Source organism: Schistocerca serialis, chromosome 5, assembly GCF_023864345.2.
Source record: "Schistocerca serialis cubense isolate TAMUIC-IGC-003099 chromosome 5, iqSchSeri2.2, whole genome shotgun sequence".
In the NCBI taxonomy this organism is placed as follows: domain Eukaryota; kingdom Metazoa; phylum Arthropoda; class Insecta; order Orthoptera; family Acrididae; genus Schistocerca; species Schistocerca serialis.
In genome coordinates, this window is record NC_064642.1 from 354,111,437 (window position 1) to 354,137,468 (window position 26,032).

Below are 26,032 nucleotides of genomic sequence, written 5' to 3' on the forward strand. Positions count from 1 at the left end.
AATTTACGACAAGTTAGATAAGTAATTAAAGATAATTGAGGGTCACTGTAGACCATTTTGGTAGTTTTCTCTTTTATGAAACTTAACTTAAATCTAGATTGTAGATGTGATATGGCATAGGTCATCCTTCAATCCATTGTGGAACTTGGAAACCCATTCGGGTAATATTCTTTCACATTTTTGTTGAACGCAGTTGGTTTTTATCATCATGTATTAAAATATTTCCTTTTATCAATAGTGCAATTTATAAACAAAGTTTTGTGAGTAGAATAAAATTTCCAATGGTAAACTTAACTGCTTTTTCGACGTTATTTTACCAGCTAACTAAAAATAGGAAAGCCTCGAACCCCTTCCACTAAATTTAGTTAGTATTAAGATTCTTTTACAGGGAGTGCAGTGGAGCTGACGCTGAAATCATTAAGTATTTGATTATATCATCGCTAGTCTCACTGAACTCTTCTGAACTCTACATGTCATGTGTGGTCTGGCGTCTCCTTACCAGCAACAGGTCCCAGGTTCAAACTAGTCAATTGCCAAAAAAACACGCTCAGAGCGTCGTTGCGCGAAAGTGGTAGGGAGACACGACGTAGAACAGACAGACACCAAGCAGAATGTTAGAACATACTATACTGTTACTTTCGTGGAACCCTGCCATTATACTGATTTCCACTGTTTTATGCCGAATGACATATTTTACCGGCCAATTTTGCTTTTCCCACCCTGTAGAGTGAGACTTACCATCTAGAAAATATTTGTGACGCGAGATGACAGGATGGGTGTTACACGTGTGCAGCTACGCTGGCGTTCCTGACGAGCGGGCTGTTCATCGGCTTCAGCTCGCCGATGATCCCGCGGCTGCAGCAGAACACGTCGCACATCGTCATCTCGGCGGACGAGGGCTCGTGGATGGCGTCGGTGGGCATGATCACCACCGTCCCGCCCTCACTGGTGTCCGCCTGGCTGGTCGACGTGGTCGGCCGGCGGCCCATCGTGCTGAGCTGCGCGCTGCCCTTCCTGGGCTCCGCACTCTGGCTGCGCTTCGCCTCCTCCTTCTGGGAGCTGCTCACCGCCGTCATCATCGCCAACCTCGCCATTGGCTTCATCATGCCGGTGCGTGCACCACCTAGCCACCACCCGAAACATTATTTCACAAGGTGGGGGTGGAAAGCGCCCCCATTTTAAACATAATGTACCTTACAGTGTTTGATGAAAATTATCCAGACATCTATTCTGGCCACTGGTATCGATTGTGTCTACCTTTATGGCGGCTTGTGGTCTGCTTGGGACACTTCCCATGAGTTGAAACTTCCTGGCAGATTAAAACTGTGTGCCCGACCGAGACTCGAACTCGGGACCTTTGCCTTTCGCGGGCAAGTGCTCTACCAACTGAGCTACCGAAGCACGACTCACGTCCGGTACTCACAGCTTTACTTCCGCCAGTACCTCGTCTCCTACCTTCCAAACTTTCTTACCATGAGTTGTCTGATTGTCTGTGGAAGAATGGCAGCCCATTCTTCCTCAAAAGTCGAAAGTGGAAAAGGCATTGATGGATCCTGAAAACTGGAGCGAAGCTGACATTCTAACTCAACCCAAAGGTGTTCTGTTGGTTTCATGTCGGGACTCTGGGCCCCAAGTCCATTGATGTAATGTCATTGTCCACAAAATGTTGCCTCCGACATGATGGCTTATGACAGGGTGCACCCCGAACTGTTCCTTTACTGGATTCAGAGCAAAATAGCAGAAAATGAGTTCGTATCCTTCCACATTCAGCGTTTTGTTAAGTGTAATAAGGAGAACACAGCCTATTACGAAAATCACCGCGTAACACCACCTCGTCCGTACTCACTATTTGCACAAAAAAACGTTCAAATATGTGTGAAATCTTATGGGACTTAACTGCTAAGGTCATCAGTCCCTAAGCTTACACACTACTTAACCTAAATTATCCTAAGAACAAACACACACGCCCATGCCCGAGGGAGGACTCAAGCCTCCGCCGAGACCAGCCGCACAGTCCATGACTGCAGCGCCTCAGGCCGCTCGGCTAATCCCGCGCGGCACGCTATTGGCACGTGATGGTGGGTGACGACCCCCACGTATTCGTCAGAACCTAAACCCTTCCATCGCACTGCCACATGATATATCATTATTGATCGCTCCAAATGACTCGTTTCCAGACATCTTCTGTCCAGTGGCGACTCTCTTTAGACTAAAGCTTCGCTTTGCATTTACTACAGAAATATTTGGCTTACGAAAGGCTGCCCGACTGCTGTACACCATTCTTTTTAACAGCATACACACAGATGCCCTAAAGGACTGTCCGTAGCTGTTTATAACTCAAAACGTATTCCTTCCGCTAATTTCATGCGATTTTTTCATTCAGCCTCCGCAATGCCCTACTGTCTGGTGAGTCAGTACATGAGTTCCGACTAGTCGTGACTTAGGTGTGATTGTTCGTTCTCGTTTCTACTGCAAGCTCTTTGCTTTCTGTGTTTTGTGAGAAGGTAGCATGGAAAGAAACAAGACAAAAATGTCCACTAAGCAGGCCTCAAGAGCTATGAGAACGTGTTCATCTTCGCTACCATAAAATACATATCTTCTACCGAACAAATGCTCACAGTTCTTAAGGTATGCATTTTTGAGCTTATGTTACCTAAAAAAAATTTTCTTGTTTTGGGCTCTATTACCTCTTCCCACAGTATGGCAAGCAAAAATCTCGAGCTTTTTGTTCCACGGTATCGAAGATGAAGAGGTGCTCACAGCTCTTAAGAGCCAAAGTTTACAATACTTTTAAGCTTCCAGTGATCCTTCCTCTCATATGCCTGAATACTAACCATTCCTCCTGAGACACCCAGTACACATAGATACTGATAGTAAACTGTTTCCACCAGGAGTGTATTTCCGTCTCGAGGCCTGATGATCTTTCACACTGACTGGAATTATATTACACTACTGGCCATTAAAATTGCTACACCACGCAAAATTGCTACAGACGCGAAATTTAACCGACACGAAGAAGATGCTGTGATATGTAAATGATTAACTTTTTAGAGCATTCACACAAGGTTCGCGCCAATGGCGACACCTACAACGTGCTGACATGAGAAAAGTTTCCAACTGATTTCCCATACACAAACAGCAGTTGACCGGCGTTGCCTGGTGAAACGTTGTTGTGATGCCTCGTATAAGGAGGAGAAATGCGTACCATCATGTTTCCGACTTTGATAAAGGTCGGATTGTAGCCTATCACGATTGCGGTTTATCGTATCGTGACATTGCTGCTCGCGTTGGTCGAGATCCAATGACTGTTAGCAGAATATGGAATCGGTAGGTTCAGGAGGGTAATACGGAACGCCGTGAACGGATCCCAACGGCCTCGTATCACTAGCAGTCGAGATGACAGGCTTCTTATCCGCATGGCTGTAACGGATCGTGCAGCCACGTCTCGGTCCCTGAGTCAACAGACGGGGACGTTTGCAAGACAATAACCATCTGCACGAACAGTTCGACGACGGTTGCAGCAGCATGGAGTATCAGCCCGCAGACCATGGCTGCGGTTACCCTTCACGCTGCATCACAGACAGGAGCGCCTGCGATAGTGTACTCGACGACGGACCTGGGTGCACGAATGGGAAAACGTCATTTTTTCGGATGAATCCAGGTTCTGTTTACAGCATCATGATGGTCGCATCCGTGTTTGGCGGCATCGCGGTGAACGCACATTGGAAGCGTGTATTCGTCATCACCATACTGGCGTATCACCCGGCCTGATGGTATGGGTTTCCATTGGTTACATGTCTCGGTCACCTCTTGTTGGCATTGACGGCACTTTGAACAGTGGACGTTATATTTCAGATGTGTTACGACCCGTGGGTCTACCCTTCATTCGATCCCTGCGAAACCCTACATTTCAGCAGGATAATGCAGGACCGCATGTTCCACGTCCTGTACGGGCCTTTCTGGATACAGAAAATGTTCTACTGTTGCCCTGGCCAGCACATTCTCCAGATCTCTCACCAATTGAAAACGTCTAGCCAATGGTGGCCGGGCAACTGGCTCATCACAATACGCCAGTCACTACTCTTGATGAACTGTGGTATCGTGTTGAAGCTGCATGGGCAGCTGTACCTGTACACGCCATCTAAGCTCTGTTTGACTCAATGCCCAGGCCTATCAAGGCGTTATTACGGCCAGAGGTGGTTGTTCTGGGTACTGATTTCTCAGGATCTATGCACCAAAATTGCGTGAAAATGTAATCACATGTCAATCCTAGTATAATATATTTGACCAATGAATACTCGTTTATCATCGGCATTTCTTCTTGGTGTAGGAATTTTAATGGCCAGTAGTGTATCATCACCATCTGCTTCCAAGAATTAGGTGTTACGGTCACCTGTTTCGGTCTCTATCATCTGTCCATCTCTTACGACGTCTATTTAGTTCTCTCTTTCCAGTCGGCCGCTAAATCGCTATTTTTTGACATTCTATTTTCTATCGTTCTATCAATATGATCATTTCATTTCATTGTATTCTCATGTACGTTGTCATTAACTGAAATACTTTAAAAGCTGATTTTTGTGCTATTCCTTAGTTTATCCACTTTATTACAGCCCTTTACATATCTCATGAACTTCTTCGCTACTGCCTGCATATGTGATTTTGCTGTTTTTGTTTTTGTTGTCCATGATTCGGAACCATGGACAGGAGTAGCTACACCCATAACTTCATAGAGTCTCATTTTTGTTTCCTTTCTTGTTTGTTTCTCAACGCTCTTCCAAAAGTTCCGCAGATAGTTTTAAATTTATTAATTATGTCTTTGTCATAGTTAAAACTAATATGACAACCTACGTAACAAGTGGTATAGATCTACTTGTTTTAAAATTTTCTCATTTATTATTAATTTCAGTCATTCTGGATTCTTTCCTTTGGGAGCCATTTCCTCTGTCTTACTTGCATATATAGTTAAGTTGTAATATGTTGCTTATTGGCTCAATAAATATACTGCTTTTTGTAAATTATGTTCTATTTTCTGTATGATTACGTGGTCATCAGCAAATAAAAATTTAATAACATGCTAGATTCTATTTTAATTCCTAAATGTATTTTAAATTTCTATTACATAACTAAGTAAATTAAATGTAGTGGGTCATAGACTACAAGCCTTGTCGAACATCTTGGTTTATTAAAATATCGCCCGACATTTTAGATCTTGAACTTTTATCTGTTTTATGTTTACCTATAGATTTTTAATGTCCATGAGATGTTTAGGAAAACCGTTTGTGTCTAATATTTCCCACAAAATGGGTCTTTTTACCTTATGAAAGGCTTGCTCGTAATCAATAAATGCTATATACGTTTCAGAGTCCAAATCACTACATTTTACGATGATCTGTCTTATAATAAACATATCATTACACGCACGTCCCTTTTTGAAGTCCGATTCTTATTCTGCAATTACGTGTCAGCAAATATTGGCAGTATCTGATTGGGAATTTTACAGTAAATTTATACCCTGCATCTAGTCAACATATTCCTCTAGGAGTGCCTTTCCCTTTGCTTTTTTTTTTTACATATAGAAATAACTTAAGCTGGCTTCCATTCTTCAGGTACGGCTTAGTTATTCCAACACGTACATAAGTAACGTAGAAAGCAAAATTTTATGAACCAAACGAAATCCACACAAACTATAAAAATGAATGTTTGTGTGTGTGGGGGGGCGGGGGGTGAGTGAGTGTGTTTGTGTGTGTGTGTGTTTGTGTGTGTGTGTTTTCTATATCTCCACCTTAACCACTTGACGGATTTCAACAAAACGAGGAACACATGTCCGTTACGGTAGGCAACGGTTGATGTGGAGGTAAGGACGACCTACCTATCAGAGATCAGGAGATACGACGTCATAAACAATGAGATGCGTGAAAATCTGCCGTATCACGCATGACATTTAAACGTCTTACTTCTGTGCTACAAACTGTATTCGCAATAAATTCGTGGGAAGTAATCAATTAATTCCCCTAAATGCACCTACAAAAATATATCACTGTACCACTTACAGTTCAGGAGATGAGACGACATGGACACTGAGATGCGTGAGAAACTGCCGCATCATGCATCACATTTAAGTTCATTATTTCTTTTCTACTAAACCTTTTCGCAACACATTTTTCAGACAGCATCCACATACACCGTTGAATGTACCTGCACAAATATAGTATTGCGCGCTACACAGTTCGAGAAAAATAGTGTAGTATACACTGGAATTCACGAAAAAAACACCGCATCATGCATGAAGTTTAAATACACTTATTAATTACCTCTAAGAGATTCCCTCAGTCGACTCAGCTAAAGTAAATCCCTGACACGTGGCAGCACTTTTGACAGTCTTCAACTGCGAATCTCAAACGGCTGTGGGCGGTAACGATAGCCGTGCATACAGCTGAGAAGAAGCGTTGCCATACCGACATTTACAAAATCACGTTGTAGGCTAGTGTGCTTATACATTATACATATTTTTTGTATGGCTGTTTCATGATTTCAAAAGTATAATACGAGTACATAGAGATGTGACTTTTTGTTTTTGGTTTTTTTTTTCCTAATAGAAGATTGGCAAAATGAATATCCAAGCAATGATGGGCTTGTCAACCAGAATTACTATTAAGGCTCATGAATGAAAATTAAACTGAAAATCTATTTTACCTACAGGTGATTCCGTTGTACTTAGTGGAGATAGCGGAGGACCGCGTCAGAGGAATGCTGATCACGCTCTTCACACTGATGGGCGGGACAGGCTCGTTCCTGATGATGATCGTAGGTTCCTACCTGCCTTACTTCGCGGTGACCGAGTTCATCATGCCGTGGCCCGTCGTATTCGTAGCGATATTCTGGTGGATGCCGGAGAGCCCTTACTTCCTGGTTGCCAAGCACCGGACAGAGGCGGCCAAGACGGCGGTGATGAGGCTGCGCGGGAAGAACTCGGAGAAGGACGTGAGCGCCGAGCTGGACGCCATCCAGAAGGCCGTCGACGACCGCAGCAAGAACGAGATCAGCGTCGCCGACGCCTTCCGAGCCCTGCGGAGAGACCCCGGGGCGCGCCGTGCTGTGGCGGTGAGTCTGGCGCTCCCCATCTCTCTGTACGGGGGGGAGGGGGGGGGGCACCTGTTTCGGGTTTCAAAGCGTTACAGCCATCTCATTCTGTGGAAACGAAACGTAACGAGCTTTCTGTCGGATATGTTCAATTTCAAAATAAGTACTGCACGCTCATGAACGTTACTTTCAGACTTTCTGTTGTAAATTTTAACATTTTTTGCTACAAATAATAGTGCTTCATCTCCGTATCAAAATCTATAGGTTTTATACGTGAGGCACTGAGGCTGACGAGGAGAACACGGCAAGTGCCATAACCGGATTTCCCACAAACTTCGCTCAATGGAAGAGGGGTGAAAATAAGTGAACACGTCCTGCTTGTAGGTACAAACTCGCCGTTTCTGAGAAAATGACATCTAAACTTTTCTAGTTTCGCTATGTACCTACTACCTGATAAATAGTTCAGCAGAAATGGTGGCGCAATGACTAGTGCCTCTGCTTCACAATTTTCGGTCCCACATTAGAACCTGATTGTTACTTTTTTTGTTATTTGTTTATCCATCCATGTCCGTAGAATATTAATACAGGAATGCTTTCCAGAGTACATTGAAATAACGTTGTCCTTATTCGTCTACTACTGTTTTCGGTGAAATTCCTGTAGTGTATCGTGATACATAATCAATGACGAGCGCCAGTGATCTGTTATGATTGGTTTTCTGCGAAATTATTGCCAACGTATGAAATCTTCGGTAATATAACAACGCTTTTTTTCCCAAGTGTGATTTATACGAAGAAATGCCACCGTGCCAAACCTATCTTCGGGCTATGCTCATGCTGTTTCGATGTTCTATGTTCTGTATGTTTCTATGATCGGTATCATCCAAGGACATGCAACAAATCTTCCTGAAGAATAAACATAAGAATAAAATATAAGAACTGATACAATACTTGATATAAGAATGAAATATCAGAATATGATAATTTAAATAGACTCTAACCTTTGAAAATATCATACACACATACATTAAACAGCAAAAGTGTGACACTTACTGTGGAACCTAATCATAAATTTACAATTGATGTAACGCCCTTGTATCGCCTTATTTCATAAGAAACATTCTTGTAGTCACTTTTTACATATGGGTAGATAAATGAAAAAAATTAATAAGTTTAATAAATAAAAACAAGAATCGGGTTTCGAAGACGGGGCGCTACAAGACATCTAAATTATCTTGACAATCAGAAACTGTCTACGGACAAACCGACACAAGTGTTCGCTTGTTTTGACTCCTCTTCCACTGCGCAAAACTTACGGGAAATCGGATTATACCGTGTTCTCCTTCTGACTATCAGAGTCTTTCCATTTTGCATTTGTAGCGTACAGTTCCGGTAGTCACAAACGTGACATTAATAATCATCCGACATAAGTGAACTGTCGCGAACGCCGGGCAGAGCGGCGACCGCGAGAGAATATTGGTCGCCAGCGGCTGAATTGTCCAACATGAGCACACACGCGTGGGGCTTCGTGCGAAGCGCAATGGGATGAAACAAATGCGATGAATCAGTTTCTATTTTTTCTTGAAGTGGACGGGGTTTGCGGTCTGCGCTTCAAGTGTGAAATTTTCGTCAGGTTTCAGGCCCACATACAATATCGTAGATATTAACGTCTACGAGGTCACACTGTTCTTCTTAGACGAGATATTAAATGATGTCTAAGAAAGTTTGTCGTTCAATCTAAAAAAGCAATAGTTAATTCCTTATCTCGACATAAAAAAACGTTTTGAGTATTACTGATACAGAAAAATACTCCCAGCTTTGTTTGCTATCATTTTCAAAAAAAAATTGTTTCGAAACTTTTAGCTGTTTATGAAATATGATGTGCGTCAAGATCACACGATTCACGTTGCATACAGCCAAAGTGGACCCTCCTCTACGTTTAAATCAATATTTGGAAAATACAGAGTGCACTGCTCTGCTCTCAGCCTTACATACAGTTTCGATAATTCCCACTCACACCAACGTATGGTGCAAACTGCACCATACCTGATTTATCCCTACACAGGCACAGAAATTTGTTACTACGATGTACTTAAATTTCGATACAGCACACTAGCTATGACAAATAACGAGAATAAATTCAGCCCTTCATTGCACATGAGTCAGATGCGAAAGAATTAAGTTTTTTCGACGAATAGTTTTCATACAGTCGGATAGCAGCTGGCACATCCGCTCAATCACTTCATCGACAATTCGTACAGGTACAGGAACCAGTTTTTACCACCGCTGTACAGAAACAGGTGCACATAACATACTTCTGCAGCCGGAATTCTGACACCTCTATACACAACATCAACACTGGATTATGGATATGTGTCGGAGTGTAGTATGGTCCAATGAATCTTGGTCTCAGCTGTGTTGAGACAATCAGCGCATGAGAGTGCAACGTACGTTCCATGAGCTTATGGATCATGCATGTCATCAAGATTGTACCCAGGCTGCCAGTGAGAGTTTTTAGCTGGGTTGCGCCCATATGGATGCAATTAGGGCCGACTGCCAAGCTGCAAGAACCAATGTCAGACACACGTCACGTGAACAGTCTAGCAGATCATTCCTTTGTGACTTTATGATACCCTGACGGAGATGCTATGTTTTGAATAGGACAATGCAGGATCTCACTAATTTTTGGTAGCAGATAATTTGCATTCCTTTGTGGCTTTACGATGCCCGGCCGCTATTACCGAGCGGTTCTAGACGCTTCAGTCCGGAACTGCGCTGCTTGAACGGTCGCAGGTTTGAATCCTGCCTCGGGCATTGATATGTGAGATGTCCTTAGGTTAGTTAGGTATAAATAGTTCTAGGTCTAAGGGACTAATGACCTCAGATGTTAAGTCCCATAGTGCTTAGAGCCATTTGAACCATTTTTGATGGAGATGCTATGTTTGAATAGGACAATGGTTCAAATGGTTCAAATGGCTCTGAGCACTATGGGACTTAACTTCTGAGGTCATCAGTCCCCTAGAACTTAGAACTACTTAAACCTAACTAGCCTAAGGACATCACACACATCCATACGCGAGGCAGGATTCGAACCTGCGACCGTAGCGGTCCCGCGGTTCCGGACTGTAGCGCCTAGAACCGCACGGCCACCACGGCCGGCAATAGGACAATGCAGGATGTCACTAATTTTTGGTTCAAAGCACATGGATTGACGAACACTCCAGTGAATTCACAGCCGTGGCTTAATGCCCCTTGGTTGTCACCTTAACCCAGTCAATCTTTTATGGGATGCTGTTGATACGTATGTTCAATGAATCTAACACCAACTACACCGGAACAATTTTGAGTGATACTGGAAGATACGTGGACAAATTTCGACATAACGATTCCAACATCTCGTAGATTCCGTGCCTGACGTTTTATAGCAGTTTAAGGGCTCACAGAATAGTGACTCGCTATTTGCATGACATCCAGTGCTTCCTAATGACTTTTGAACAGTCAGTGTAGTGCAGTGTAAAGGATTCTATTGATCAAAAAATTAGAGCCATTGGAAGACTGAAGCTAGAGTGAACGTTTGCGTTGGCAGGTGACGTTGACGTTCACGGTGCTGCTGGCCCTGAACGGCAGTGCGGCCATTAGCGCGTACTCGACGCAGATCTTCCTGACTAGCGGCAGCACGCTGGACGCGAGCGTCTCGGCCATCGTGCTGCTGAGCGTGCAGCTGTTCTTCTCGATCGTAGCGACGCTGCTGGTGGACCGCGCCGGCCGCCGGCCCATGCTGCTCTTCTCGTTCGCGGGCTGCACCATCGCCATGGCTGTGATCGGCGTCTACTTTTACCTGACCGAGTACGGCTCCCAGGAGGTGGTCAACAGCCTCTTCTGGCTGCCACTCACGACGCTGCTCTTGTACTACGTAAGCAAGTCTCTACAGTCTGTTCTATACTTCACCACACGTAGTAACATCTGACTGACGGAAAACATTGCACACCAAAAAATAAATAATTTAGAATAATGAAATTTCTGGAACACGTTAGTCTAGATACCATGTTTAAGTGATTACCATTGCAAGATCAAAGGTTAATGTAAGCGCGAGATAAGTCATTGCAAATGTGAAATACTGGTACATTACAAACTGTAAATGTCGTGTGACTAGAGCATTCCGTCGGGTAGACAGTTCGCCGGGTGCTAGTCTTTCGATTTGACGCCACTTCAGCGACTTGCGCGTCGATGGGGATGAAATGATGATGATTAGGACAACACAACACCCAGTACCTGAGCAGAGAAAATCTTAGACCCAGCCAGGAATCCAACCCAGGCCCTTAGCATTGACGTTCTGTCGCGCAGACCACTCAGCTGCCGGGGGCGGACACTGGTTCGTTCATAACGAGTGTAAACATCCGGAATTTTGAATGCAAACGTGCATGCATTGTGCTGTACAGGTGACGGAGTTAAGTTTGCGGGATGGAGTTCCATATCTGTTGCAGTTGGTCAGTCAACACAGGGATGGTTAATACCATTTATGAATGACACTGGAGTTGTCGTCCGATGATATCCCCCACGTCTGGTGAACAATCAGGCCAAGGCAACATGTGGACCCTCTGTAGATCATGTTGGGTTAAAAAGCGGTATGTGGGCGAGCGTTATCCTGTTGGAAAACAGGTCTTGGAATGCTGTTCACGAATGGCAGGACATCAGGAAGAATCACCAGACTGACGTACAAATTTGCAGTCAAGGTGCGTAGGATAACCACAATAGTGCTCCTGTTGTAATACGAAATCGCAGTCCCGGACCACCACTCCAGGTGTAGATCCAGTGTGACTAGCACGTTGACAGGTCGGTTGCATACCGCCAGCTAGCCTCCTTGTGACCAACACACGGCTATCACTGGCCCCGAGGCAGAACCGGGAACCAGATTTCATCAGAAAACACAACAGACGTCCCCTCTACCCTCTACCTCTCGTTTGACGCCACTGAAGTAGCAAATGGCGGTGGTTAGAGATCAATGGAATGCACGCTACAGGGTTTCTAGCTCGGAGCTGTCCTTGAAGTAATCGGTTTGTAACAGTTTGTTGTGTCACTGTAGTGCAAACTGCCACTCAAATTGCTGCTGCAGATGCACTACGATGCGGCAGAGCCATACGCGGAACACGACTGTCTTCCATCTTGGTAGTGCAACGTGGCCGTCCGGAGCCCGGTCTTCTTGAGACCATACATTCTCGTGACCAACGCTGCCAGCAATCGTGTACAGTGACTAAATTCGTGTCAAATCTTTATGCAGTATCGCAGAAGGAAAATCTAGATTCTCGTAGCCCTACTACACGACTTCGTTCAAACTCACTGAGGTGTTGATAATGGCATCTTTGTCGCCCTGACTGACATCAAGTCACCATGGCCAGTCTCAAAGGTAACTAACGCTCACGGCCGTCACTGTGTGTATGTAAAGCAAACCTGATTTTCGTCCTCATAGTGGAGCTACTAGCGCCACTGTTATGCTACTGGCGCAAAATTTGATCAAACATCAACTTTGATTTTGAGAAGTATAAATAACCCAACGAACTTTCGGTTATATCGCACAACTTCTTCTTGGTGTCGCGATTATTTTTTCGGGCAGTGTGTATATACACAGGCAATCTTACAATTATAATGGAGGATACTTCTGATACCATAATCTGTTCCTCCCTTCCCTTTTCCATTCGCGAACGTTGCGTGGGGAGAACAGTTATCAATAAACATTGGTGTGAGTACTGCTCCCTTTTATTTTGTGGTCGTAGTCATATCGCTAAACGTATATGGGAGAAACTAATATGTTTTCCAATTCTCCTTGAGTGTACGCCTCTGGACAATCCAGGTACAAATTAAATTATACACTGCAGTTGTACAATATCGTGAACGTACTTATTTTGTTGCGTTTTACATAAATGAACAATTGCATATTCAACACTTATTGGTAAATTCAATTTGTTCTCAAGAAAGATTCATTGTGTTAGTGGTATCAGGGATCCGATTTAGACAACTGTCGTAGCATTGAACCAACCTCACTACACCCTTGACGTAGAAGGCATCCTCCTGTACTTTCCCCCAATTCTCTACGCTGGTCTACAGCTCGTAGTCTGTACCAAAACTTTTGTCTTCATAGCCAGCGGGTCATGTCAGCAGTGATGAAACTCAGGGGGAGCCCATTACGGGTTGTATTGTGGCTGATCAAACCCACTTCGCATCGAAAACGCTGCAGGAGCATCTTTATTACCACTGCAGACTGCGGTCGAGAACTGTCAGAATGAAGAAAATGCATGACAGTTAATTTATGTGGGCTGCATGACAACAGACGAAATTTCTCAGCAGGCCTTCATATTTGGTGCGAGACTCTATTTTCTAGGCATCATTACGTGCTCACTGTGCGCTCAAAACAGAAAAGAGTGACGTGACGCGATCGACAGGCTTCCCAACACATCTGTGCAAAGATTCATCGGATTTTCATAGTTCTTTCGATTTCGCGCCCGATCGCAGTTTACATTCCAATGATCCCTCGTAATATTCGTGTCTTTCTGTCGTGTAAGTGGTAAATGCGGAAACATGAACTGAGACGACGTTATTTCCAAGTGTCTAAACAGGACCAGTAAGTTGTTACTCTTTTCGAAGAAAAACACCGGTGGACATAGATCAGAGAACGAAGAATCTGTATGGACCAGCATGTTCGTCAAAAAGCAGCATTTTGGAATGGTGCGTCAAGTTCCGTTCAGTTCGTGATTCGACACAAGACGCCCGTCGATCGGTGGAGCCAGCCTCAACTGGGAGACTCAAGTGGGAGACATTCGAGCCCCCACTCTTTAGTCCTGATCACTGCCCGTGCGATTATCATGCCTTCGGTCCCTTAAAAAAGACCCTGAAGAGTCAATGTTCCAGTCGGACGAGAGTCTGCAACAGAGAATTACTGACTGCTTCACGCAGGACACGGTTTAACAAAACAGGTACCTGCAACCTGGTCCGTCAGTAGGACGATTTCCTCAGTGCTCATGCCGATCTTTTTCCTCCATGCCCAAGACGATTTTTCCTGACTGGCATTTCCATTTTGGACTGTACAGCCTTCAAACAGAAACTTTTTGATAGGCACTTACAGATGATCTGTAAGGCCCTACATGATAATAAACTCTGGTCAGCACAGAAAAGTGGCATAATGATCTGTGTTACTAAGTGGGATATCGGTATCAGTAAGCGTAAGACACCACGGCACATCTTTCATCGTTTGCTACTATTTTTGGGCAGCAGCAGTTAAGTAAAGTGGCACAAGTGGAACTGACGTTTCTCCTATCTTTGTTATAGATATCCTTTAACGTCGGAGCGAATGCACTGCTGTGGGTGTTGACCAACGAGCTGGTGCCCTCGTCGGTGCGCGGACTGTGCAACTCCACATTCAGCGTCCTCAACTCCGTGCTGACGTTCAGCATCACCAAGCTGTTCCAGGTGGTCGGCGACTCCCTCGGATCGTTCGTGCCGTTTTGGTTTTTCTCGGTCTTCTGCCTGCTGGGACTCATCTTCACCTGGTTCTTCATCCCCGAGACTAAGGGCCGTTCTCTGGAAGACATAAAGGAGGAGATGGATACTAAAGCAGCTGGCACCAAAGAGTCTGCAGAAAAGGCTTAAGTGAGCAATAGTAACATCGGAACTGTAGAGGAAGCAAATGTTCCGCGGATCGGGTCTACCGGTAGCGAGAAGACAATTGGTTGACAAGCAGTAGACTCTTCCAGAAGACTGAATTTTCGACGGTCAGCATGAGAGCGATATGTTTTCTGAAACTCGAAGTAGAGATCATCAACAATGTTATGAATCTAAAGTGTAGTACGTTGTGGACATAGTTTATCACAATGGTTTCAGACACGTAATTTATTCATTTTATCTCCACGAACGGCAGTTCTGACCGTGTGTTTCATTAATGGAAACTGTATGTATATGTGTGCTGCTGCCATAATGGAGTAGCTATCAAGAATCTCAAGCGAATAAGAATTTTGTTTTTATTCTCGAACTGAGTCTACTAAAGCAAGACATATCAGTTTTTACATAGGCGGACGCATATGAGTTTTGTATCCCACTGTGTTGTTCAACACTCTTGCTGCAGTACTTTCGCTTCTTTTTTGTCTAATGATAAATGGTGTGTATCTCTATGTAGCAACTGACATGCTCAAAAATAAAAAATAAAAATAATTAGAAAACAAAATGTTTCATTGTGCCACTACCGCCCTAACACCATGAACTGCCAATGAGCAGAACAATAAAAATCAAACGATCACATTGAGCCGGCCTCTGTGGCCGAGCATTTCTAGGTGCTTCAGTCCGGAACCGCGCTGCTGCTACGGTCGCAGGTTCGAATCCTGCCCCGGGCATGGCTATATGTGATGTCCTTCGGTTAGGTTTAAGTAGTTCTAAGTGTAGGGGACTGATGACCTCAGATGTTAAGTCCATTAGTGCTTAGAGCCATTTTTTTTTTGTCATCTTGACAACAGCAACGACAAGTTTCACACAGCCAACCCTAATTTGTCATTGGGATCTTTCTTAGCTGTCCTGGTTTTCAAGTTGCATGAAACTGAATAAATTTCTCGAGGTTTAAACGTCCTTCACTGCAATCGTCAAGAGAAAGTCTGCAGACAGCTGCGATCGGCAAAGAGCCACCCTTCTGTGTCAGAGGAGGTGGCAGACCGACACACACTGTGATGTCACCTGACATTGCTATCTAACTCGCCCTGCCATCACTGGTGAGATCCGGATTTTGGTGGTACACCGAAAATAGTGTGGCACCGTCCTTGAAAGGAAAATGTTGACGCTGGAAATGGTCCAGCCCTTTCCAGTCTGCAAGAAGACTCACTATAGTCCGCTTAAAACAACTTTATAGTCGACACTTCACGCGTTGAGCTGATTTACTCCAACCAGAGCGTTCTACGTCGTCCCTGTACCGTTCGCCGTTGCCGAACTCCTACACAATTGATCAGTTCACTTCCTGTTTCTTGTCTGGCTTTCTTTCTTGATGTGTTTGGATCCTGAATCATACGTCCGGAACTTTCATTTTGTATTTCGTCTCACATGATAATCACACCAAAAACAACAGACACGAAACGATGGTAACGAAATATGCACGTTCCACACGCAGCATTAACCAAATTCGACTGGATAATTCCTCTCAACACGCGATTCAGCGTCACCTATACACTGATAAGCCAAAACATTTTGCCCACCGCGACGTTGCATGCATCTTGGTAGCCTTGCTGGCACTTGACGTGATAAAAAGTATGGAAGCGTAGCAGATACAGATGGGGTGTCTCCCTAGCGGAGATATGGGCTCAAATAAGCGACTTTGGCAAAGGAAAGATCGTTATTACATCTGTTATGTAAAGCAGGGTAGATGGTGATCTGCGGCATCACTGCCGAAAGAGCACAATTCTGATGCATGCACAAGTGTTACGAAGTACACTGTTCATCGTACGTTGTTGAACATGGAGCTCCGCAGCAGACACTACGTATTCACATGTTGACCCAACAATATCGTCAGTTACGTTTGCAGTCGTCACGGAACCTTCGAAATTCGACCGTCGATCAATGGAAACGTGTCGGCTCTTCGGGTGAATCACATTTTTGCAGCATTAGGTCGATGGTCGTCTCCACAAACGCAGTTATCGAGGCGAACGGCGGCTCGGAACCTGCACCGCGCCACGTATGAATGCTGGTGGGAGCAGTATTGTGCAATGGGAGACATTTTACTACGCTTGCATGTAACCTATGATATTAATCGAAGACAAGCTGACAGCAGCGAACCATATGCATCCATTTATAGTTGATATCCTCCCCGACGGCGATGTCGTCTTTCAGCAGTATAATTGTTCGTGTCTCCGAGCCAGTACTGTGCTACAGTGGTTTGAGGAGCATTATACTGAACTCACGTTGATGTCTCGACCACCAAATTCGCCTGATGTAAATCTTATGGAACCCATCTGGATCGGTATAGGGCGCCATCAACGCGATCACGAATCAGCGGCCCGCTATTTACGTGAATTATATGATCTGTGCGTAGACATCTAATGCCACATACCTCCACAAACGTACCAACAAAATGTCGGAACCCTGATCCGCAGGATCACTGATGTATTTCGTTCCAAAGACGGACAAAAAACATATTAAGCAGGTGGTCATAATGTTTTGGCTCACCATTGTACAGTTTTCATCGTTGCGACTGGGCACGAGAGTTATAAATATTACAACCTAATGCAGCATAGAGCCATATCACGGTTGTTAGCGAACCAGGTTGAGGCGTTGAAGGTCGTGGATTCGAATCCCGCGTAATATAACGATGTTTTTATTTCTAAATCCAATCAGAAGAGTCTGAATATTATTTCGATTCAGTTAATTCGTTTACATGTAATTTAATTTCTAATCTGTTGCCACGTCATTTTCATCATCATAGTCACTTCATTTGGTCTCATTTTTCTTCCTACCATTTTTTTTTCCTTTGGAAACGCCTGTGTCGCCAATAATCTGTAACCTTGTGTCAACGAGGACTGTTCATTCGTTGGTAACGCGACAGCTAGTGTAGCCAGTTTGAGAATAGTTTTAGGCAACCAGTGATAGTGAGACATGACAATTTGCTTTTGGCGCAGAATTTTTTCTGTCTCGAATTTCTCGTAGAAGTTAGCTTCAATCGCCGTGAAGGAAACAATCGTGAGTTTAGTTCTGCCCGCAAAATGTTGACAGCCGTTTTCTCGGACACATTGCACTTCAGAAGTTTGTGGTTAGCTGAGGACATGAGTTGAAATCCACGGTGTCGTCTGTCGCAGTTCAGTCATTGGTCACTTAAAAAAAATAAGCTGTCGACAGAGCATCTCGCATTTCCATGCCTCGTGAGGGCCGCTTGCAACACTGCTCAGCGTTACACATTAACAGCATTTTTTATGTGACCCCGCCGTGTATGTGTCGTGTTTCTGTGTCACCTGTAACCGAACGGTAGACAGCAGCCGGTGTGGCAACACTGTAGCGGCAAGTGACAGGCGTCAGCTATCAAGTAATTTTAATCGGACTATAGATTGACACGCAGAACTGTCTCTAGTAGACTAACTGAACGTGAATTGTGTTGCTTGAAAGACTTTAGGAGTCCAGGAAACTCCTATTTAGAACACAGCATGGTCTACTTCTGTATCTACATGACTACACAATTCACACCTAAGAGCCCGGCAAAGACGTCATCAAACCGCTTTCAAGCTACTTCTCTACCGTTCCATCCTCGAGCAGTGCGTGCTAAAAACTGACACTGAAATATTTTCGCACGAGTTTTGATTTCATTTCTTTCATTACGGTGATCATTTGTCTCTATGTGGGTGAGCACCAACAAAATATTTGCGCATTCGAAGGAGGAAGTTGGTGACATAATTCTCATGAGAAGATCCCGCCGAAAGGCACTCTCTCTCCTGTTTCGCAACAACACGAAACAAGTAGCGCTTCTTTGATGTTTTACGACGTCCTCCGTCAGTACTGCCTGATGAGGTTCCCAACAGCACAGTGGTAGTCCAGAAAAGGGAGAACAAACCTAGTGTTAGCAGTCTCTTTAGTAGACCTGTTGCAACTTCTAAGTGCTCTGCCAATAAATCGCTGTATTTGGTTTCCCATAACCATTGTGGATACTGTACGGCAGCTTGTTGTAAATAGTTGTGCTACTGACGATATGATTCGTGGATATGATGTTATTTATATGTGTTTGACGATGTTGGTGCTGATTCCGTATTTAACATTTGACGATGCCACTATGGTTGCAGTACATTAGGACTTTGTTTTTATGAAACAGGTATACATAAAGCGCACAAATGTATATATTGTCAGTACTGCTTTTCATTATGGTCTATGTATTGTTTTTAATCTGTAGACAATCTGCGAGTGTATTTGTTTTTCCCATTTTTGCTGCAGATCTGGTGATGGTCATTAAAGACCGAAACTGGTAATTTGTTAACAAAAAGTTTGTGACCATAGACGTAAATTAAAGGAAACTTATTGTTCCAATTTAATTTAGTCTTAATTGTAATCCTTGAATAATTACCTTGTAGATTTGTGTGAGTCATCATGTAACCAAAATTTTGAAGATTCCTCTTAGTACTCATATGGATAACTTCACTCTCTTCATTATCTAGAATCTGTTACCATTTTTCTCATCCTACAGATATCTTGTTTAAATCATGTTGCCATTGGTTTTGATTATCTTATGTCATTATGGGATAGTAAATGACAACAAAAAATTGGTTCAAATGGCTCTGAGCACGATGGGACTTAACATCTGTGATCATCAGCCCCCTAGAACTTAGAACTACTTAAACCTAACTAACCTAAGGACATCACACACATCCATGCCCGAGGCAGCATTCGAACCTGCGACCGTAGCAGTTGTGCGGTTCCGGACTGCGCGCCTAGAACCGCGAGACCACCGCGGCCGGCAAATGACAACATCGCCTGCAAACAATGTAATGGGGCTGCTGAGATTGTCCCCTGCATGGTTTGTATAGTTCAGGAACAACAGAGGGCCTATAACAGTTCCCTGGGAATGGAAACTTCTGTTTTATCCGATGACTTTACGTCACTTACTACAAACTGTAACTGTTCTTATATGAAATCACAGGTCCAGTTGCATACCTGATTACGCAATCTGATTGCAAGTCGCTTTTGAGGAACCGTGTCAAAAGCCTTCTGAAAATATGAATCTATTTGAGATCCACTGTCCATAGGACTGATTACATCAGGGATAGTTGTGTTTAAAAAGAAAGACATTTTCTGAATCTGTGTTGGATATTTCTCAATAAACCATTTTCTTCGAAGTGATTCTTAATGTTAGAGCACAGTATATGTTCCAAAAGCCCACTGCAACTCGACGTTAGTGATATAGGCCTGTAGTTCAGTGGATTTCTGCGGTTTCTTTTCTTGAATATTGATGTGGCATGTGCAACTTTCCAGTGTTTCGGCAAGGATCTTTCTTCGACTGAGCGGTTGTATACGATGGCTAAACGTGAAGCCATTGTATCAGCATATCCTAAAAGGAACCAAACTGGTATACCATCTGGACTGGAAGCTTTGCCTTTATTAAGAGATCTCAGCTGCTTCGCTATACCGAGGATATCTACTTCTAATTCCTCATGTTGACAGGGAGTCGAATTTTGGAACATTCACTTCATTCATTTCGTCTTATTTGGTAAAGAAATTTCAGAAAACCTTGTATAGTAACTCTGCTTTAGTGGCAATGTCATCAGTAACATCACCATTGTTATCACGTAATAAAGGTACTGATTGTGTCTTCCAATGGTGTACTTAACATGCGACCAGAATCTCTGTGGACTCGTGGATTTTCCACCACATTTCTGGACAGAATTTCGTTGTGGAAACTATTAAAAGCAATTAAAAGCATCTCGCACTGAATTCCGTGCTAGAATTTCGAGTTTCAGTACATCATCGCCAATCTTGCGTATTTTGCGTTCTTTTAAATTTGGCATGAATTCTTCGATGCTTTCGCAACAGCGATCTGACCTGTTTTGTGTACCATGGGGGATCAGCACCATCTCTTATTAAAATATTTGAAGCATATATTTCAATACTATTCCTGTGAATTTGAACCACATCTGGTCTACACTTACGCAAGCAGATTGGAAGGAGTGGAATTTTTATCGGGTTTTTAAGTAGAATAGTCTGTAAGTTGACATATTCTGCATGTTTTAATTCAATAATGCATTGTGGAATAATGTTCTGGGGCATTCATATTTAAGAAAGCAAGTCTTCGTTATTGTAAGAATAATTTGTGATGTTAATCCACGATCATCTTGTAAACATCTGTATAAAAAGTTGGGCATTCTGACTACTGCTTCACAGTAAATTTATTCCCTCACGAAGTTTGTTGTAAATAATCCACTACAGTTCAAATGGCACAAGAATGTACACAATTAAAATACCGGAAGGAAAACTTTCACTTATTACTACAAATTAAGGCTGTCTTGAGCACAAAACGGGCTGCACAATGCCGCAACAAAAATTTTTGATTACTTACCCAGTGATACAAAACGTCTGACGGACAGCAAAGTAACATTTGAAATGACTGAGAAAGTTTGTCCTTGGCAAATCCTTCCATTCCCCAGAAGAATTTCTATTACAGTAATGTGTAAAACGTGGTGCGTATAACTTACTAACTCACAACTTCTGTACTTTTCTTTCTTTTTGAAGAAAAAAACTTAGTAACGTTCAGAATGTAGCCATACATACTACTTAAATTGCAATATAAATCTGAAATAACTCGTTCCATATCATTACGATCTATCACGCAAAATGGTCCATGGAACATGAGACTAACTAACTAACTAACGTAGTGTCACAGTTCTGATTATTGCTAATATAGTTGCGTAGAGATGGGATATCTCAGCTATAGCGAAAATATTTAGCAAATTACACTCTGCTGACGAGATTATTCTTCATGCTTGCATCAGCCTTGTCTCAGTGAGTCCGGCCTGTTCTATGGACTTAAGATAAATCTGAACAAGGCTTAACCCATCGACGAAGTTGCTTCAGGGGAACTTAAAATACAACAGCTCTACATAATATTTTTTTTCCTTTTTTCTTATTCAATAACTTAATGGCAGACTGTGCACAATACTCAGTGGAAAGTACTGCTGGAGCAGCAGTTACACCCCTACCATAGACAACGCGTGCAAGCAATGGGACCACATAGCTTTCAGTCCACAGTTCAGTTTTGTCAAAGGAGTATCGAGCGCAATAGTGAAGCACTGAGCTTCCTGTTGTTTTTTTCACCAACCGATGAGATCTCTCTCAAAAGTGATGGTGCATAAAACTGCCAAACAGACGCATATAGAATCATGAAGACCCATACACGATTATAGTTTTAGCTTGCCAGATTCTCTATTAACTTGTAGACTTGAACTGTACAGCGTAAACTAATAGGACTTCATTTGCAGCCATCCTGTTGAAAGAACCTGGTGTTGAACCCATATGTGCCGCCACTATTCCATGCCGCAGTCTGAGCAAGACAACAATTGCAGTTGTCTTCTGTCATCCCAAAAGAACCAAATGTCGTCTTATTGATACGTACGGATCACGCTAGTGAAGCTGTCCTATTCCTCATGTCCTAATTTTGTGCTGTAATACTACAGTAACAGTGAACCTAAGTGTTTTGCCAGTTGCAGTATGCCTTACCAAATTTGTGGAATGAATCACACACATAGACGACTACGCTAATTTTCGTTATCTGCCAAGGGGATCTTTAAACGAGATGTTATTATGTTTTGTAGACTCAGGAGGATATATAAAAACGAGTCGGAGCTTCAGAGAGATTGATTGGCTGGTTCAAATGGCTCTGAGCACTATGCGACTTAACTTCTGAGGTCATCAGTCGCCTAGAACTTAGAACTAATTAAACCTAACTAACCTAAGGACATCACACACATCCATGCCCGAGGCAGGATTCGAACCTGTGACCGTAGCGGTCGCTCGGTTCCAGACTGTAGCGCCCAGAACCGCACGGCCACTCCGGCCGGCAGAGAGATTGATTGTCTGGACTTTTTTCTACAACTGAACTACAAAACATTTTCAGCCAAATCTTGGTCAGTAATAATGTTGCTGTGGCCGGATTGTAAAATGTAGACAGATAAAACTAAGTAAAATTAAACAGAACATAACCATCCGAACATTCCCTTATGAGAGTATGTGTCAAATGTAAATCGACACCTCGCAATAATCCGTCTGGGTGGTAAAACGATAGTGTTTCATCAGATACGTTATAAAGTGGACGCACGTCAACAGAAAATCTTTGCGACAGATCGAAAGATATAAAACTTAATCAGGTGGCGGATAGTGTCTTACCTAATCTAAGATAATGCTTGACACTGAAACGTGGGTTATTTACGTTTGAATTTATCAAAAGATGAGAACTAACTTGACCGCCAGACTTTATAATTAAGCCTTGGGGAAAACCGGGGCATAGAATTTATAATCCCAATCCGTACATTTATCAGATGCATTGTATTGTAAAACAATCGAATGATAAATAACGGCGACGTAAGGGAGAACTCCAGTTTTGTTCCTCCTCTTCTTCCCGAAGAAGGTTTTCACACTGTTTTACTTGGTCCGATAGCAAACCTCAGAAAAGATGATAGGCTTATAAATATTACTAAAGAAGATTTAAAATACTAAAGAAGATTTCTCTTGCCCGATCTCTACCTCACCCGTATGATTGGAAGCGTGTGTATAAATTTTTCACGGACACATTAGTTGTATGTCGGCAGTAAGAGAAAGAATTATTACTCCTTTCGGCCACGAATTTTTCAAAATGAATGGATAAGAACTCATATATGCAGAGTCCATTGATACTAATATATAATTACCATCTTCGCACTTTTGATATTTCTTAAGGTACAACGTCTGAATATATTACTTCTTTGCTAACTCTATTCGCAACTCATTTTGCAGACTATATTCACAAATGTCATCGAATGTACCTACAAAACTACATCATTGTATGACACTTAAATCACGCTGCGGCGCCATAAACAGTGAGATGCGTGAAAAACTGTCGCATAGTGCATGACATTTAAACTGGTTACTTCTTTGCTGCCATATCCATTCGCAACATATTTCGTATACAGTACCCAATAAGCCACTGAATGTACCCACACAAACACACCCTTGTACGACGCGTAGTTCAAGACACATGACGTCATAAACACTGAGATGCGTGAATAAATGCCGCATCATGCATGAAGCATTAACTACTAGAAGTATTTACTACTAGACACTCCTACAGTCGAGTCAGCTTAAGGAAACCCCTGACGCAATGCACTGCTTTTGACAGCTTTCAACTGCGGCGCTCAATCGACTGTAAGTTGAAATCATAACCGTCTATAGATCTACGAAGAGGCATTGCCGTAGAGACGTTTACAAAATCGCGTTGCAGACACGCAGAGCAGCTCTACTTGTACATTTATACATTGTGCACATTTCTTTGTACAACTGTTTTATAATTTCAAAGCTGTTTTAACGAATATATGGATATGAAATTTTTTTGATATTACACTACAAACGCGGTTCCTTTTTTTTTTTTTTTTTTTTTTTTTTTGTTTCCGTTTCTAACAGAAAATTGGCAAAGTGAATATCCATGCAGTCTCAGGTTTGTTAGCTACCGTGTACGTATAACTTGACTTTTCTTGTCTGTTGAAACTTCGAGAGGAAGGTGTCTGTACGATTTATTATTCTGAACTGCTGTTAACCCAACATACTTTCTACTTGATAGATGCTTCTAACGGAACAGCGCTACTTTGACATTTATATGTTGTGTTGTCGATTTCGGATATGATTCTTTAATGATTATTTAAAGATTATTGTAGGGAGAGAGTTTTCAAACGATAGAAAAAGTGTATTGTGATTAGTAAGTGCACTTTTATTTCATTGTTAAATGCTTAAGGATTTAAATCAATTATATCAGCAAAGCCTGATCTCTTCCTCAGGATACTATATTTTAGTCTTACGAAAAGAGTAGTTTCTGCCAAGGAAATTAGAAAGCTGGTAGGCCTGAGGACAGTCAAAACTTTTCCTTTTGTTATTTTGTTTTGGGAGCACTTTTCCCACGGGGAAAATTTCACAGTATCCTGAGCCAGTGGACAGCATCGAGGTAGGGTTTTGGCAGGTGTGTCTTGTCGTTCTCGCGTTGTGAGCGCCATTAAGTCGAACGAAGTATACTACAGAGAGACCGAAATGTGGCAAGTATCCAGCTAGTAGTAGTTGAATGAGATCATATATTGGTGGCATCTTTAGAATATTAAATATTTTGTACTAATATTGGTCGGGGATAGTGTAGTACCTTGAAACACTTTTCAGAGTTTCGCCTCTAGCCAATCCTGTGAAAAAAGTCCAATGTACCTTCTTATTCGTTTTCGAAATGATGGCATTCACTTGATGTGTGCTGCAACAAGTTTTTGTAATTACAAAAATTACTCTGAAAAAGTTAGGCTTTTCCAAGATACAACACGATCATGTGCCTTGGAAATGTTATGCTATTCAGTGGTTTATACATACAGACTGAAGCGACGAATGAAAACCTGAACCCAGATATGCCTAGGCTGGGAATCGAACATTTACATCTACATCTACATGATTACTCTGCAATCCACATTTAAGTGCTTGGCAGAGGGTTCATCGAACCACAATCATACTATCTCTCTACCATTCCATTCCCGAAGAGCGCGCGGGAAAAACGAACACCTAAACCTTTCTGTTCCAGCTCTAATTTCTCTTATTTTATTTTGATGATCATTCCTACCTATGTAGGTTGGGCTCAACAAAATATTTTCGCATTCGGAAGAGAAAGCTGGTGACTGAAATTTCGTAAATAGATCTCGCCACGACGAAAAACGTCTTTGCTTTAATTAGTTCCATCCCAACTCGCGTATATCTCCCCCCGGATCTCTTGCTCACTAGGCAGATACATTAACCACTACGGCACACTGGCTTTGCGCAACTGCTCGGTCTAGTGCATCACGCCTCACTCCTCAACCTAAATTCCCATTCACGACTAACATTCCCACTAAATTCGAACAGCATTATAGAAGCTGTCCAGCTGTATCGGAATACCACATCAGAATCTAACGAAACGGGAGGCCCTTGCTGAAACCCAGGCATAGGTGTTTTAATTAAATGAAACTCTATTGTTCCCGAGACCTTTTCAAGTCTCACACATCTATGATATACATATGCAGACTGAAGCAACTAAAGCATCGTTGTACGAAGGCTGGGATTCGAACTCAGGTCCCCTGCTCGCTAGTCAGACGCGCTTACGTCTACACTACCATCCTGTCGCAGTGGCTTTGCACAACCGTGCGGTCTAACGCATGTCTTTCCGGAATGGGAAGGAGAGCCTGGTCCCCGGCAGGAATCCGCCCGGCGGACA

The 26,032-nt window shown here is 42.9% G+C and overlaps 1 protein-coding gene across 1 annotated transcript in view; it reads left to right on the plus strand.

The window, feature by feature from the left end:
* The window catches only part of LOC126481936 (facilitated trehalose transporter Tret1-2 homolog), a 58,510-nt gene extending 43,792 nt beyond the window's left edge, over positions 1–14,718 (plus strand). Inside the window, exons 3-6 of the mRNA XM_050105896.1 lie at positions 794–990; positions 6,700–7,101; positions 10,664–10,990; positions 14,398–14,718. Of these exons, the coding sequence (XP_049961853.1) occupies positions 794–990; positions 6,700–7,101; positions 10,664–10,990; positions 14,398–14,718 (1,247 nt within the window). The remainder of the gene's footprint in view (positions 1–793; positions 991–6,699; positions 7,102–10,663; positions 10,991–14,397) is intronic.
* The last annotated feature ends 11,314 nt before the right edge of the window (positions 14,719–26,032 follow it).